The 17,487-nt window shown below is 56.1% G+C and overlaps 1 protein-coding gene across 8 annotated transcripts in view; it reads right to left on the reverse strand.

The window, feature by feature from the left end:
- Positions 1–7,578: 7,578 nt before the first annotated feature.
- PACS2 (phosphofurin acidic cluster sorting protein 2) overlaps positions 7,579–17,487 on the reverse strand; it is a 103,879-nt gene continuing 93,970 nt past the window's right edge. For all 8 annotated transcript variants that reach the window (XM_064147218.1, XM_064147212.1, XM_064147211.1 and 5 more), the window contains 2 exons: positions 13,972–14,085; positions 7,579–12,968 (listed from right to left, as the gene is read on the reverse strand). In XM_064147218.1, the coding sequence (XP_064003288.1) occupies positions 12,850–12,968; positions 13,972–14,085 (233 nt within the window). In that variant the 3' untranslated portion in view covers positions 7,579–12,849. The remainder of the gene's footprint in view (positions 12,969–13,971; positions 14,086–17,487) is intronic.

Raw genomic sequence — 17,487 nt, forward strand, 5'->3', positions numbered from 1 at the left:
GTGTGCGAGGGCGGCGCTCCGCGGCCTGCGCCCGGCGGGAGGGGAGCAGAGCGGGCCTGGTGGCGGGCAGCGCCTCTCGCTACACACACACAGCCGCACGGCCTGTCCCCGCACACGGGCACGCAGCCCGCCTGTCCCCACACACGGGGACACACGGACACACACACACAGGGACGCGCAGCCCGCCTGTCCTCACACACGGACACACACAGGGACACGCAGCCCGCCTGTCCTCACGCAGCCCGCCTGTCCCCACACACGGACACACACACACACAGGGACACGCAGCCCGCCTGTCCTCACACACGGACACGCAGCCCGCCTGTCCTCACACAGGGACACACACGGACACGGACACACACACACACAGGCACACGCAGCCCGCCTGTCCTCACACAGGGACACACACGGACACGGACACACAGACACACACAGACACGCAGCCCGCCTGTCCTCACACACGGACACACACACACGGACACGCAGCCCGTCTGTCCTCACACACGGACACACACACACGGACACGCAGCCCGTCTGTCCTCACACAGGGACACACACGGACACGGACACACAGACACACACAGACACGCAGCCCGCCTGTCCTCACACACGGACACACACACACGGACACGCAGCCCGTCTGTCCTCACACAGGGACACACACGGACACGGACACGCACACACACAGGGACACGCAGCCCGCCTGTCCTCACACACGGACACACACAGAGGGACACGCAGCCCGCCTGTCCTCAAACACAGACACACACACACGACACGCAGCTCGCCTGTCCCCACACACACACACGGACACACACACACACACACGGACACACACACACACACAGGGACACGCAGCCTGCCTGTCTTCACACACGGACACACGGAAACGGACACGGACACGCAGCCTGCCTGTCCCCCCACACACACACGGACACGCAGCCCACCTGTCCTCACACACGGACACACAGACACACACGGACACGCAGCCCACCTGTCCTCACACACGGACACACAGACACACACGGACACGCAGCCCACCTGTCCTCACACACGGACACACAGACACACACGGACACGCAGCCCACCTGTCCTCACACACGGACACACACACACACAGGGACACGCAGCCCGCCTGTCCTCACACAGGGACACACACGGACACGGACACACACACACACAGAGACACGCAGCCCGCCTGTCCCCACACACGGACACACACACACACATGGACACGCAGCCCGCCTGTCCTCACACATGGACACACACACACGAACACGCAGCCCGCCTGTCCCCACACACGGACACACATACACGGACACGCAGCCCGCCTGTCCCCACACACGGACACACACACACGAACACGCAGCCCGCCTGTCCCCACACACGGACACACATACACGGACACGCAGCCCACCTGTCCTCACACACGGACACACACACACGGACACACAGCCCACCTGTCCTCACACACGGACACACACACACGGACACACAGCCCACCTGTCCTCACACACGGACACACACACACGGACACACAGCCCACCTGTCCTCACACACGGACACACACACACGGACACACAGCCCACCTGTCCTCACACACGGACACACACACACGGACACACAGCCCACCTGTCCTCACACACGGACACACATACACGGACACGCAGCCCGCCTGTCCCCACACACGGACACACATACACGGACACACAGCCCGCCTGTCCCCACACACGGACACACATACACGGACACACAGCCCGCCTGTCCCCACACACGGACACACACACACGGACACGCAGCCTGCCTGTCCTCACACATGGACACACACACACGGACACGCAGCCCGCCTGTCCTCACACACGGACACACACACACAGGGACACGCAGCCCGCCTGTCCTCACACAGGGACACACAGCCCGCCTGTCCCCACACACGGACACGCAGCCCACCTGTCCTCACACATGGACACACACACACGGACACGCAGCCCGCCTGTCCCCACACACGGACACACACACACAGGGACACGCAGCCCGCTTGTCCTCACACACGGACACACAGACAGACACGGACACACAGCCCACTTGTCCTCACACACGGACACACACACGGACACGCAGCCCGCCTGTCCTCACACACGGACACACACACACAGGGACACACAGCCCGCCTGTCCCCACACACGGACACACACACACAGGGACACGCAGCCCGCCTGTCCCCACACACGGACACGGACACACAGGGACACGCAGCCCGCCTGTCCTCACACACGGACACACACACGGACACGGACACGGAGCCTGCTTGTCCTCACACACGGACACACAGACACACATGGACACGCAGCCTGCCTGTCCTCACACACGGACACACAGACACGGACACGCAGCCCACCTGTCCTCACACATGGGGACACACACAGAGACACGCAGCCCGTCTGTCCCCACACACGGGGACACACACACACACACGGACAAGCAGCCTGCCTGTCCTCACACACGGACACACACACACACGGGGACACACACACACGGACACACACACAGACACGCAGCCCGCCTGTCCTCACACACGGACACGGACACGGACACACAGCCCGCTAGTCCTCACACACGGACACACAGACACACACGGACACGCAGCCCACCTGTCCTCACACACGGACACACACACGGACACGCAGCCCGCCTGTCCTCACACACAGACACACACAGAGACGGACACGCAGCCCGCCTGTCCTCACACACAGACACACACACACGGACACGCAGCCCGCCGGTCCTCACACACGGACACACACACACAGGGACACGCAGCCCGCCTGTCCCCACACACGGACACACACACACAGGGACATGCAGCCCGCCTGTCCTCACACACGGACACACACACACGGACATGCAGCCCGCCTGTCCTCACACACGGACACACACACACGGACACGCAGCCTGCCTGTCCTCACACACGGACACACACACACGGACACGCAGCCTGCCTGTCCTCACACAGGGACACACACACACACACAGAGACACGCAGCCTGCTTGTCCTCACACACGGACACACAGACACACACGGACACGCAGCCTGCCTGTCCTCACACACGGACACAGACACGGACACGCAGCCTGCTTGTCCTCACACACGGACACACACACACATAGGCACGCAGCCCGCCTGTCCTCACACATGGACACACACACACACAGACACGCAGCCCGCCTGTCCTCACACACGGACACACACACACATAGACACGCAGCCCGCCTGTCCTCACACACGGACACACACACACAGGGACACGCAGCCCACCTGTCCTCACACACGGGGACACACACACAGAGACACGCAGCCTGCCAGTCCTCACACACGGACAAACACACACACGGACAGGCAGCCCGCCTGTCCTCACACACGGGGACACACACGCAGAAGCACGCAGCCTGCCTGTCCTCACACACGGACACACACGCGGACATGCAGCCTGCCTGTCCTCACACACGGACACACACACACATAGACACGCAGCCCGCCTGTCCTCACACACGGACACACACACACATAGACACGCAGCCCGCCTGTCCTCACACACGGACACACACACACAGGGACACGCAGCCCACCTGTCCTCACACACGGACACACACACACAGACACGCAGCCTGCCTGTCCTCACACACGGGGACACACACACAGAGACACGCAGCCCGCCTGTCCTCACACACGGGGACACACACACAGAGACACGCAGCCTGCCAGTCCTCACACACGGACAAACACACACACGGACAGGCAGCCCGCCTGTCCTCACACACGGGGACACACACGCAGAAGCACGCAGCCTGCCTGTCCTCACACACGGACACACACGCGGACATGCAGCCTGCCTGTCCTCACACACGGACACACACGGACACGCAGCCCGCCTGTCCTCACACACAGACACGCAGCCCACCTGTCCTCACACACGGACACGGACACGCAGCCCGCTTGTCCTCACACACAGACACACACACAGAGACACGCAGCCCGCCTGTCCCCACACACGGGGACACGGACACACACGGATACGCAGCCTGCTTGTCCTCACACACAGACACACAGACACACACGGACACGCAGCCCACCTGTCCTCACACACGGACACGCAGCCCGCCTGTCCTCACACACGGACCCACACAAACACGGACACGCAGCCCGCCTGTCCTCACACACGGACACACACACGCAGAAGCACGCAGCCTGCCTGTCCTCACACACGGACACACACGCGGACATGCAGCCTGCCTGTCCTCACACACGGACACCCAGACACACACAGGCACGCAGCCCGCCTGTCCTCACACACAGACACACACACACACACGGACACGCAGCCCGCCTGTCCTCACACACGGACACGCAGCCCGCCTGTCCTCACACACGGACACGGACACGCAGCCTGCCTGTCCTCGCACACAGACAGACACACACACACGGACACGCAGCTCGCCTGTCCTCACACACGGACACACACACACAGGGACACGCAGCCCACCTGTCCTCACACACGGACACACACACACAGACACGCAGCCTGCCTGTCCTCACACACGGACACACACACACAGAGACACGCAGCCCGCCTGTCCTCACACACGGGGACACACACACAGAGACACGCAGCCTGCCAGTCCTCACACACGGACAAACACACACACGGACAGGCAGCCCGCCTGTCCTCACACACGGGGACACACACGCAGAAGCACGCAGCCTGCCTGTCCTCACACACGGACACACACGCGGACATGCAGCCTGCCTGTCCTCACACACGGACACACACGGACACGCAGCCCGCCTGTCCTCACACACAGACACGCAGCCCACCTGTCCTCACACACGGACACGGACACGCAGCCCGCTTGTCCTCACACACAGACACACACACAGAGACACGCAGCCCGCCTGTCCCCACACACGGGGACACGGACACACACGGATACGCAGCCTGCTTGTCCTCACACACAGACACACAGACACACACGGACACGCAGCCCACCTGTCCTCACACACGGACACGCAGCCCGCCTGTCCTCACACACGGACACACACAAACACGGACACGCAGCCCGCCTGTCCTCACACACGGGGACACACACGCAGAAGCACGCAGCCTGCCTGTCCTCACACACGGACACACACGCGGACATGCAGCCTGCCTGTCCTCACACACGGACACCCAGACACACACAGGCACGCAGCCCGCCTGTCCTCACACACAGACACACACACACACACGGACACGCAGCCCGCCTGTCCTCACACACGGACACGCAGCCCGCCTGTCCTCACACACGGACACGGACACGCAGCCTGCCTGTCCTCGCACACAGACAGACACACACACACGGACACGCAGCTCGCCTGTCCTCACACACGGACACACACACACAGGGACACGCAGCCCACCTGTCCTCACACACGGACACACACACACAGACACGCAGCCTGCCTGTCCTCACACACGGACACACACACACAGAGACACGCAGCCCGCCTGTCCTCACACACGGACACACACACACAGAGACACGCAGCCTGCCAGTCCTCACACACGGACAAACACACACACGGACAGGCAGCCCGCCTGTCCTCACACACGGGGACACACACGCAGAAGCACGCAGCCTGCCTGTCCTCACACACGGACACACACGCGGACATGCAGCCTGCCTGTCCTCACACACGGACACACACGGACACGCAGCCCGCCTGTCCTCACACACAGACACGCAGCCCACCTGTCCTCACACACGGACACGGACACGCAGCCCGCTTGTCCTCACACACAGACACACACACAGAGACACGCAGCCCGCCTGTCCCCACACACGGGGACACGGACACACACGGATACGCAGCCTGCTTGTCCTCACACACAGACACACAGACACACACGGACACGCAGCCCACCTGTCCTCACACACGGACACGCAGCCCGCCTGTCCTCACACACGGACACACACAAACACGGACACGCAGCCCGCCTGTCCTCACACACGGGGACACACACGCAGAAGCACGCAGCCTGCCTGTCCTCACACACGGACACACACGCGGACATGCAGCCTGCCTGTCCTCACACACGGACACCCAGACACACACAGGCACGCAGCCCGCCTGTCCTCACACACAGACACACACACACACACGGACACGCAGCCCGCCTGTCCTCACACACGGACACGCAGCCCGCCTGTCCTCACACACGGACACGGACACGCAGCCTGCCTGTCCTCGCACACAGACACACACACACGGACCCACAGCCTGCCTGTCCTCACACACAGACAGACACACACACACGGACACGCAGCTCGCCTGTCCTCACACACGGACACACAGACACACATAGACACGCAGCCTGCCTGTCCTCACACACGGGGACACACACACAGAGACACGCAGCCCGCCTGTCCTCACACACGGACACACACACACATAGACACGCAGCCCGCCTGTCCTCACACACGGACACACACACACAGAGACACGCAGCCCGCCTGTCCCCACACACGGACACACACACACAGGGACACACAGCCCGCCTCTCCTCACACACGGACACACACACAGGGACACGCAGCCCGCCTGTCCTCACACACGGACACACACACACAGAGACACGCAGCCCGTCTGTCCTCACACACGGACACACACACACAGAGACACGCAGCCCGCCTGTCCCCACACACGGACACACACACACAGGGACACACAGCCCGCCTCTCCTCACACACGGAAACGGACACGCAGCCTGCCTGTCCTCACACACGGACACACACACAGAGAGACACGCAGCCTGCCTGTCCTCACACACGGACACACACACACACGGACATGCAGCCCGCCTGTCCTCACACACGGGGACACACACACACACGCGGAGCACAGGGATGTAAGCTGTGCTGGCTCAGCATTCCCCCTGCCATCTCCAGCCTGCTGTATCCCGGGGACCATGACCATGAACCTATTTCCCAAAATTCCTTCACTTTCCTGCCTCGCTGCATTTGCTTATCTCCTCTCTTCCCTTCCTTCAGCACCAACCTCACTGCTTGCCACCCCACACATCCTGATCTCTCTCCCTGTGCTTTCCCAGAAGCACAGATTCAGGCTTCCCCCATTGAGATGCATCCCCTGCCCAAGTAGTGTAACACCACTTGTGTATTTACCCAGCATAGTCCCTTGGACCAGAAATGGGCACCAGCCTGGTCCCCACCTGCTGCGAGGGGGTGAGAGGTGCTAGAGAGGGCTACCAGATACTGGAGCTCCACGGGAGGCAAACAGGTCCCTCTAGGAGAGAAAGCATCAGGCGTAGGGGAGAGGGAAGGGTGTTTGCAAAGACCACAGGAGGGCTTGTTGAGGACATGCTGATCCACCAGCTCTGCCCTGGAAATGCTGCTGGACAGCTGGACAAATAACACAAGGGATTCCCCCCACGACAGAAAGCCATGCTGCCGTCTCCTACCAGAGACAACTGCCCCAGTCACGCCCCAGCAGCCCCAGGTAAGAGACGAGCCAAGGGACGGGTGTGTGCTTTCATGTCCAGTTTTATTAGTGTTGCATTAGTACCATAAAATAGTTGACGAGGTCGAGCACATTGCAGTTTGTTCCAAAAAAAGGCTATTTACATTTAATCTGTCTTCATTTAAAAAAACCTAGAACCCAAACAATACAACAATGAAACAGATGGACAACTCAGGAATCTACAAAGTGGTAATGTCCCTCGTATGCCAGGTCCAGGCAAGGCTGGTGGCACACACAGCCCTGCTAGCTGTGCTTACAATGCACTTCTCCACAGCCACGGCAGGCAACACACTGGCCAGGAAGCAAAGCAGTATCTGACTGGCTATGGCCCCACACCAGTGCTGTTCCTTAAGGAAACCAGCAACCTGCTGCTTTCCAGGCTGGCATGGCCCCTTCTCCCCAAGTCCACCTCAAAGCAGCTAAATGACACTGCAGGAGCCAGCCCTGCAAGGATTATCTCCCAGGAGAACCCCACTGAGGCTCCAGGAAACATCTGGGAGATGCTGCTGCTCATTTCTGGCTTACTCCCTGCCAGGCAAGCCCAGAGGGAGTGTGACACAAGAAATGCTGCCACACAGCTACCTGCCAGGATTGAAACCACTGCACAAAGAGGACTGAGGCATTGCATCCACCCCAGCTTCAAGAAAGCTCCAGGGCACCCAGCCATTTAGCGCTGCACAGTGGGTCTGCCCTAATCCCAGCCTTCCCAATTCCTTGGCACACTAAGCCGCAGGAGAAGGTCACCACCTCTGCTGCCTCTTACCAGGACTTTCTTCCTAAACTTGGAAGTGCCAGGTATAATGTCCTCCACCCCAACTCTCCTGTGCTCCCTCCAGCACACATAGCTGATAAGACTCACAGCAGAGGCTTTGCTGCAATGGCAGGTTACAGAATCACAGAAATAACCAGCTTGGAAAGGACCTTCGAGATCATCAAGTTAAGCACGGGGCAGTGTGGTTCTCACCTGCATTGCAGGATGGGAACCAAACGCACCCCTGCCTTCTCAGCAGTATGAAGGCACAAGCGTATGCCAGTCAAAGCAGCAGAACACAGCCAGAGACGGTGGCCATCCCCAAACCCAGCTGTAATCGACAGCTCTGCAGTTACTGCCAAGATGTAACCGGTAACAACTGACCTGGATGGAAACTGCAGTGCTGAACTAAATCAGCAACATGTTCACGAAGTCATCAGCATAGCAGGAGAGCCAACTCTAACTGAATGCTGGAAGGGCCCAGGGCCAGCTTTTGCCTCCAGGAAACTCAACCCGGAGGACCAGGAAGCTCTCAAGGTGCAACGCGACACCACAAAACCCTTCCATCTTTCATCTGCTCGCCAGCACGGTTAAATTAGGTCAGCGCCGTGCAGCACAGTGAGCCTGTTCCCGCGATCTCACCTCTGAAGGGTGGGGAAAGAGCAGCTGGAAAAGAAACTGGCTGCTTTAAGAAGCCACAGACAGACAAGCAAGAGGCAAAAGCTCTGCGAGGAGCAGTGAGAGGTCTGGGACATAAGGGACAGAGAGACCAAGAGATACTGCCTTCAAAGCACCTTCCAGCCAGCGATCAGCTCAGATGCTGCTTGCTCCAGCCCCTGCCTTCATGCAGCTCCAAAGCAAGCCCTGTCTAACACAGGCAGATGAGATAAAGCCACTGCTTTGCTTCACTCAAGTTGCACCTTCCTTGCCTCACTGACTTGCATGCATTCACCTAACCCCCAGGCTGGTGCAGCTCTGCAGGACCCATCGCTGCCCTGACAGCTCTCCCTGGCCCCACAGCAGGGATCCTTTGGCTAGGGGGGCCTGCTTATGGCAGAGTCCTCCAGAAAACTGTTGGGGAAGTTGGGAGGGTGCAAGACCTGAGATCAGTCAGTCAGTCGTGTCACCAGATGCAAAGCCCCTTCCAGATCAGTCTGAATCACATGCATGCTTCAACACTCATTTTCCTTAGAGACAGAAATCCATTTCTCTGCCAGTCAGGGACAGAAATAGCTGCACAAAGTGGCTCAACATGATAGAAGAAAAACAAGAGAGGCACAACACCCTGACTGGAGCAGCACAACCAAACTTGCGTGCCAATCCTTGCTTCCATGTCTGAGAAGCACCACAGCCACCTCTGGGCACACTGCTGCACTCCAGGAGGTCAAAGCTGAGAATCTGAGATGTTTCTTTACATGGAGAGGCATTTTAGAGCTTTCCACAGGAGAAAAACCCTATGAAGATGCAAGCCCTCAAGTGTACAGAGAGTTTCCTGGCAAATTCGCATGAATAAAGTCAGAACAAAACACAAACCTACACGAAATGCAAGGAGCAGAAGCATTTCTCTCACAGACACAGACAGAAAAACACACACGCAGAGTAGAGCAGGGCAAAACACACTCGGTAGGCAGGACCTTGGAAGTCCTGTCCTAGCTACCGTTTGTTTTCTTTACAGTAGGTTGAAATACAAAGAGGAGCACAGTGATGGTTCCCCTCCCTTACCCCCCGGTAAACAAAGTTATTGCAGTCGGTCAGTCCAACCCCACCTCTGCAGCACTTAACACGCTCCAGCACCCAGAGCTGCCCAGGCTGCAGGTGGCTCCCGACGCCGGAACTCAGCCCAATCACTCTTGTCACACCAGCGCAAGACTGGAGGAACAAATCACACGCTGACTAATTGCTTTTAAAAAGCACACCCCCACACCCCCTTTTTTTTTTTGTTTTAATGCAATGCCTCAATAAAGAAAAAGAAGTGATGTGCTTATACACCGTCTGCCACGCTACCGCTGCTAGGCAACACCAGACAGGTCCAGAGCACTGGCTCAGGTCAGCAGAAAACACAGGAACTGATGGACACGGCAGTACCCGAACCACGGCTCAGCTTCTGCTGCAGCCGAGCCAGCAGACAGACTTCCCTGTGGGACCATGGCAAGAAACAGAGCACTGCAACTGGACAATATATCCTGCCCAGCTGCGTACCACCGGGAGTGGGACCACATCCTCCTCCCCTACGCAGTTCGGAGGGAACACCCAGCCCTGGCTGAGTAGGTTGCGCTTGTGCTGGAAAAGTGTTTAATGGAATCAGAGGTGGCGCAGCAGCCTGTGCTGTGAGCTGCAACAGGCACTAGATTGATCAAGGACCATGCTCTCACCTAATAACCCCTTTCTCACCATTAGCAGGAGGAAGTCTAACAAAGCACACCTCCACTGCCCTGTCCAAAAGAACCCGGGCAGCCCCTGCAGGTAAAAGTGCGTTTCCCCCAAGCCTCTAGAAACCCAAAAGTAAGGGATTAGACAAACAAAAGTAAGCTCAAAAGCATCCTGCCCTAAGAAAGTGCCTTCTGCAAATGCTCACAGAGCCTGGCCTGCCCACAAGGGTGGGACCCATACGGACCCCATAGAAAACCTCAAAACCTTACCCTGAAATGCCAGAGATGCCAGTCAGTTCTTCCATGGCAAACACACTCAGCTTCTCAAACTCCACCTGCCACCTGCTCCCAGTCCCTCCCAGGAATGACCTGGAAAGCCTGGAGAATAAAAGGCCACAGTTGCAGCACTCAGAGCTGCACAGACCTGCGACTTGTCATAGTGACTCCTTCTAAGAGCATCCTCTTGTCCTGGCACCAAAAATATTTCTGAAGTACAAAGTGAATACAAGTACAGCTACAGCCAAGCCAGCAGTGTGAGACACCCAAATATCTCACTCCTCCATCTCACAGGACATTTTGCTGCCTGATGTGGACCGAGAACCTAGCTGGTTTCATCCTTTCTCATGCCCTATGCTACAGCTTCCACTGACTGCACACTGGTACTGAAATCCCTAGAGCAAAGCCTGCAGCCGCGGGCAGTGCTGTGCCAAGGCAAAAGCACGGCCTGCTGGCAGAGAGATGCCATCTGTGGAGAAATGCTCACAGGGAAGAATACTCAGAAAGCAGAAGTTAAAGAACAATGCCCATTTATAGAGCAGCTAAGGGCACGGTGCCATCCCCCAGAACCTTTCATTTTTGCTACAGCCTCTGTCCCTCTGAGGAAGGGTCCCAGGGTGGTTCAAGGGGACAGTGAAAACCTGCTCCTGTAGCAGCTCTGAAGCCAGGCAGCCTGCACCCAGCCTGGGGTGGCACAGGAAGGAGATGACAGCAGGCTCAGGAGAGCAGAGTGTGGTCGGGGCAGGACAAAGGCAGCAGAGAGCGCAGCCCACACTACCTCATGTGTGCAGTTTGACAGACAGATGTGAAGGCAGCTGGACATGCAGAGCGCTGGGCTGGGTCCCAGGCCAGCCACTAGTGATGGATCACTTCACAGACAACAGCTCATCCTCCTCCTGTCTTCCTGGGTTTGGTTTTTTGGCAACTTCTATTTTTTTTTCTTTTCCTCCTGTCTTATTTTTTGTTTTTATTTATTTTTTTTAAGAAAGCATTAAAAAAAATCTGCAGCTGTTAAAAAAATCCTTTCCCTTTTAGAGGCTGGACGAGGTTTTATTGACAGGTAACTAATTGGTGTGAGTATGTCAATAGCAGCGACCCCACTGACAAACAGTGGCCCCTCAGCAGCGCAGCCAGCTGTAGGGACATTGTGGCTGGCTCAATTTGGTCTTTGTCTCAGACCTGGGACACTGGAGTTTCTTTACACCTAGTGTTTCCCTAACTCCTCTTCCTACCCAACCTTCCACAGACATTGCTTCAGCACAAACATCTGCCCATCTCTGTGGCAGACCCCATGCTCTGAAGGGGACCTCTTCTTCACACCTCCCTAGCTATGCAAATGGTTTATTTTTCAAACCCAGCAGTTGAACTGCCTCCAGACTCGCTGAGCTCTCATCCTTTGGCAGCAGGAAGGGAGACTGGCCATCTTTTTTCCCTAGAGACACAGAAAAAGGGGGCCAAGTGCACTGTAATGCACACAATCTTCCACAAAATCCACTCGAGCTGATCCACGGCTCCCCAGCCCACTCACACCAATGAGGTCTCAGGTTAATAAGCAGTGCAGTTACTCAGCTATCTGCTCATAAGTGGTAAGTGTTCTTGGGCAGGTTGCCTGCTCCTGCCAACTCCCCCACGACTTCATGTTGTCAGCACATCTATGTTTAAGACTGGGTTGTTTTTTTTGCCTTTGTTTAAAGGGGTTTCCTTCCCTTGTAGTAAACTTAGGAGTTAATAGAAAAAAGTAATTCAAAAGTAATCCAAGCACATCTGTAATTAATTCTGCAGGAGAGGGCAGAGCGACGTGAGTCAAGAGTTGGCACGCAGTTCCTGGCTCCTGGTGTGCAGTCCTCAGGATGGACAGAAGGTCCCTTCGCTGAGCATGGTTAGAAGTTAGATTTGGAGTGTCCAAATATGCAGATGGGAAAGTGCTTGACATGGGAGGACCACTGTGCTGCCAGCTGAAAGAACTTGACGTCGTTCCACTCCACTCCATCGATCAGGACTGCAGGGGAGGTTAACAGAGAGAGCAGAGTTAGAAAACACTGAATGGAAGGGGCCAAGCTGAAGCAGTTTAGCTAGGACCTTCCCTGCTGTCAGCAGACTGAGGCCTGGCTATCTTCTGCTCTCAGGGTAGGCACTGCTCTGCCTGGCCACCCCACCACTGCAAACTGCAGCACACATAAGGGATAAATGGTGGAGAGCACACCAGGTTTAGGGACAACAGCTCAGATTGTTGTTCCAGCATTGCTCACTGACACTGGAGCTCCCCAGACTGATTTCAGTGTCACCTGATAGGATTTCTCAGATTTCCTAAACACATGCCTTTGTCTTCTCCAGGCAAATGCACTCTTGCAGAGATGGACAGCAGTCTCTCCTCACTGGCACTCAATCAGCAGAGCTGTGTCTCCTTAAGAGGTGACATACATGCTGTGACCACCCCTCACACTCACCAGTCTCACAGGGACAGGGCTAGGATTAAAGCAATGAACTAGGCAGATCCCTCTGCTGTTAACAGTGGTGAGGACTACCAAAGTGAATAGGCCACAGAGATATTCTGGATGCTGGACACACAGCTCCACTGACAGATACTTTAGGCCTGCCTGTGAGATACACACACACAAAGCTCCTGCCATGGCCTGCCTTTGTGCCAAAGTCCTACCTAGAGCAGCAGCCACACTCATCGCTCTCCACCATCACTTGCACCAGGTGTGCAAGAGAAACAGAGAAAGGTGATGGGGAGAGGGGGGAATAGAGCCTGGCCCAGTCCTTGTTCTCACCCAAGGCATAGATTCAGAGCAGTTCCTAGGTAAAGGAGGATGTTCCCACACCCCAGACACATTAAAGCATTTTCCCATGCTGGACACATTCAACTCCGTTCCCCAGAAACACCCTCTGCCTCCAGGATACGGGCCGGGGCAGGAAGGAGGCTGGCCCTTCTCCTGGAGGACAATGCCAACAGCTGAGCCTTGCCCTGGAGCCCGAGGGACTGCAAGCGCTGCACTCACCGCGCAGCATGTTCTGCTGATGCTTGGCTGTGCAAATCAGCCTGCTGATCCCTTCGATGCACTGGCTCTTGGACTCGACCTCCTTGTCTTTTGTTTTCTTGGGCAAAAACATCACTGGAAGGAAAGACAAACAAGGATACAGTCAATCTCTGCCACTCAAAAGAGCCGCACCAAGACTTGCTTGGGGGCTTACGTTTAAACATGCACTCTGAAAAGCCTTTAGCTTGCGTTTTAACTCCTCAAGCTCGGCAGGCGCTTGGCTATGCCAGCCTCAGCACCATCACCACACACAGGGACATCCCAAATCTAAATATCTCTACGTGAAGCATGCCCAGGTCGTATCCCGGGCTCCAAAGGGCGCCCTTGCGGTCACTCCTGTTGCTGATCTGGGATCCGTGCTGGGGATCTGCCGTGCGGCCGCCCCACCTAGGGGCAGTCCCACACAGTGCACCCGGCTGCCAGCAGCACTGAGCTCCAGCCTCCCCTGGCTGTGCAGGCACCCCGACAGCAGGAGGGGGACCACAAAGCTGGGGAAGCTGGTGAAGAGCGAAGGCATTAGGAGAGGTAGCAAGGGTCCAGTTCCTCAAAAACTGTCCAAATGCGCGAGGGAAGATGCACGAACTCACCACAAAAAAGACCTGTTGGTGTAGGTCCAGCAGAGGCTACAAAACGATCAGAGGGCTGCAGCACCTCTGCTATGGAGAAAGGCTAAGAGAGTTGGGGCTTTTCAGCTTGGAGAAGAGAAGGCTCCAGGGAGACTTGATTGAAACCTCCTAGTACGTAAAAGTGGCCTCTAAGAAAGATGGGGACAATCTATGAAGATAGGCTATGAGCGTTGGGGCTCTTCAGCCTGGAGAAGGCTTTGTGGAGACCTTGGAGTAGCCTTCTAGTATCTGAAGGGGGCCCACAGTAAGGCTGGGGAGGGACTATTTACAAGGTCTTGTAATGACAGGATGAGGAGTAATGGGTTTAAACTGGCAGAGGGGAGATTCAAATTAGATGTTAGGGAAGGGTTCTTTACAGTGAGGGTGGTGAGACACTGGAGCAGGTCACCCAGGGAGGTTGTGGCTGCTCTCTCCCTGGAGGTGTTCAAGACTAGACCGGATGAGGCATTGAGTGACCTGTTCTAGTGGGAGGTGTCCCTGCCTGTGGCGGGGGGTTTGAACTAGATGATCTTTGAGGTCCTTTCCAACCTAAACCACTTGGTGATTCTATTTTAGCAGGGCCTGTTGTGACTGGACAAGGGATGATGGTTTTAAACTAAAAAAAGGGAGTTTTACACTAGACACAAGGGGACAATCTTTTACACTGTGAGTGATGAAACTGGCCCAGGTTGCCCAGAGAAGTGGTACATCCTCCATGCCTGGGAATACTTCAGGTCAGGTTGGATAGGGTTCTGAGCAACCTGATCGCTGTAGTTGATCTGAGTATCCCTGCTCACTTCAGGGGAGTTGAAGCAAATGACCTTTAAAGGTCTCTACCAATCCAAAGCATTCTGTCACTCTCTGAAGAAATTGGCTTCACAAAAGCTAGTGATGTTGAACACCACTCCAGCCTAGGCCAGCCACAGTGAGGAACATCTGAAGTGTCTTAGGATTGCCTGGCCCAAGGGGTGTGGTCAGGGGTCATACCAGCAGTGCCACAGCTATGTTAGCCCAGTGGTGCACCCATATCCAGCAGACAGTGGTTCAGGAGCTTCTGAAAATCTCCTTTCAAAGACTCCCAAACTCCAGCTTCCAACATATCCACAGACAGGAAGACACCGTGAAGGACAACTAGTGGCCATCAAATATAAACTCTTAACTGCTTCCTTCCCAGAATATACCTGGCTGCAGAACTGTGCTCAATTTCTAATGTTCCACATCACCAAAGCCAAGAACTGCTTGTTTGGAGAAAACAAACCCACAGCCCTAAGCTCAACAGCAGAAAACTTGAAGAGTTAACATCAGGTTCTGCACTGGGAGCATTTCTCTGCCTCCTTTTGTCCCTGTAGAAGAACATAAGAACTCCTGTAGAAGTGGCTCCATTGCTGCACCCCTGCCCTCAGTCACAACGCTGCTTGTACTTACAAGCACACCTAGCCATGGCCTGGTATGCCTCGCTGGTGTGCTTGGCTGGCTGTGACAGTGGCATTTAACATGACAACACCACAGCAAATCCAGCAAAACATCTCTTCTGGGCTGCTGCCATAGGCTGCAACTTGAAGGGATACACACAGGTCCTGCCTCTGTCTGCATCTGTGTCATGTGCAGAGGAGGGACCATAGCATGGAGCTATACAGGCTGAAGGGTCTGCCCTGACTATGGTGGTTGGGGCACAAGCTGCCTCTTTCTTAATCCAATACCAGCAGGCTCACAAGGGACACAGAGAAGTTGTCCAGAGCAGCTCTCAGGTTTCTGGACAGCCACCCACAAATGTTCCTGTTCTGTCCCCACCTTTGTTCTCTTGGGCCACACCATCTCAGCTGTTCAGCTGTAAGGATGAATGTGTTCCTTTTTTACAGCAGAAAGAGGAAGCATCTCACTGAGTCACTTCTCATCTACAGAAGAGGATTTAGGGAATAAGACACAACTGAAGTGCTAAAATGCAGGACTGACAAGTCAGGCAGGCCTAGAGCATCTTTAAAAAAGGTAGAAAGGAGGACCCTGGGAACTACCCAACTGTCAGCCTCACCTCTGTGCCTGGGAAGATCACAGAACAGATCATCCTGGATGCCATGCTGAGGCATATGGAGGACAGGGAGATGATTCATGACAGTCAGCGTGGCTTTACTAGGGGCAGGTCCTTCCTGACTAACGCAGTGGCTTCCTGTGATAAAGTGGTTAAGTGATCAGATAAGGGACACCCTATGGATATGATCTGGCTTTGTGCAAGGCCTTTGACACGATCCCCCACAACATCCTGCTTGCTAAGTTGGAGAGGTGTGGATTTGACAGGTGGGCTGTTCAGTGAACAAGGAATCAGCTGGATCGTTGCATCCAGAAGGCAGCACTCAATGGCTTGAAGCCCAGATGGAGAGCAGTGACAAGTGGTGTCCCTCAGGGGCCTGTACTGGGACAGTGGGATTGAGGGCACCATCAGCAAGTTTGTGGATGACACCAAACTGTGTGGTGGTGTCGACTCACCACGGGGACAGGAGGTCATCCAAACAGACCTGGACAGGTGTAAGAGGGAAGAGTTGGTTTGTGTGTGACCAGGAAGTTACAAGCAGCCGATAATCAGTAGGTTACTAAAGATGTATCCGGGGGAAGCAGGACTTGCAGGTATGCACACAAGCAGCAGGGAAAGATGGGATGTAACAGATTCCAAAAGAAAGGAGTTTGGCTCTCCTTGGTTCAGAATTCTGGGGTGCACTGCACACACGTCACAGAATTCTGAACACACATAAATGGAAACCCTGGGGCAGTTCAAGGCAAGGTTGGACGTGGCACTTGGTGCCATGGTCTAGCCTTGAGCTCTGTGGTAAAGGGTTGGACTTGATGATCTGTGAGGTCTCTTCCAACCTTGGTGATACTG

This window comes from Pogoniulus pusillus, chromosome 8 (assembly GCF_015220805.1).
Source record: "Pogoniulus pusillus isolate bPogPus1 chromosome 8, bPogPus1.pri, whole genome shotgun sequence".
NCBI classification, from domain to species: Eukaryota; Metazoa; Chordata; class Aves; order Piciformes; family Lybiidae; genus Pogoniulus; species Pogoniulus pusillus.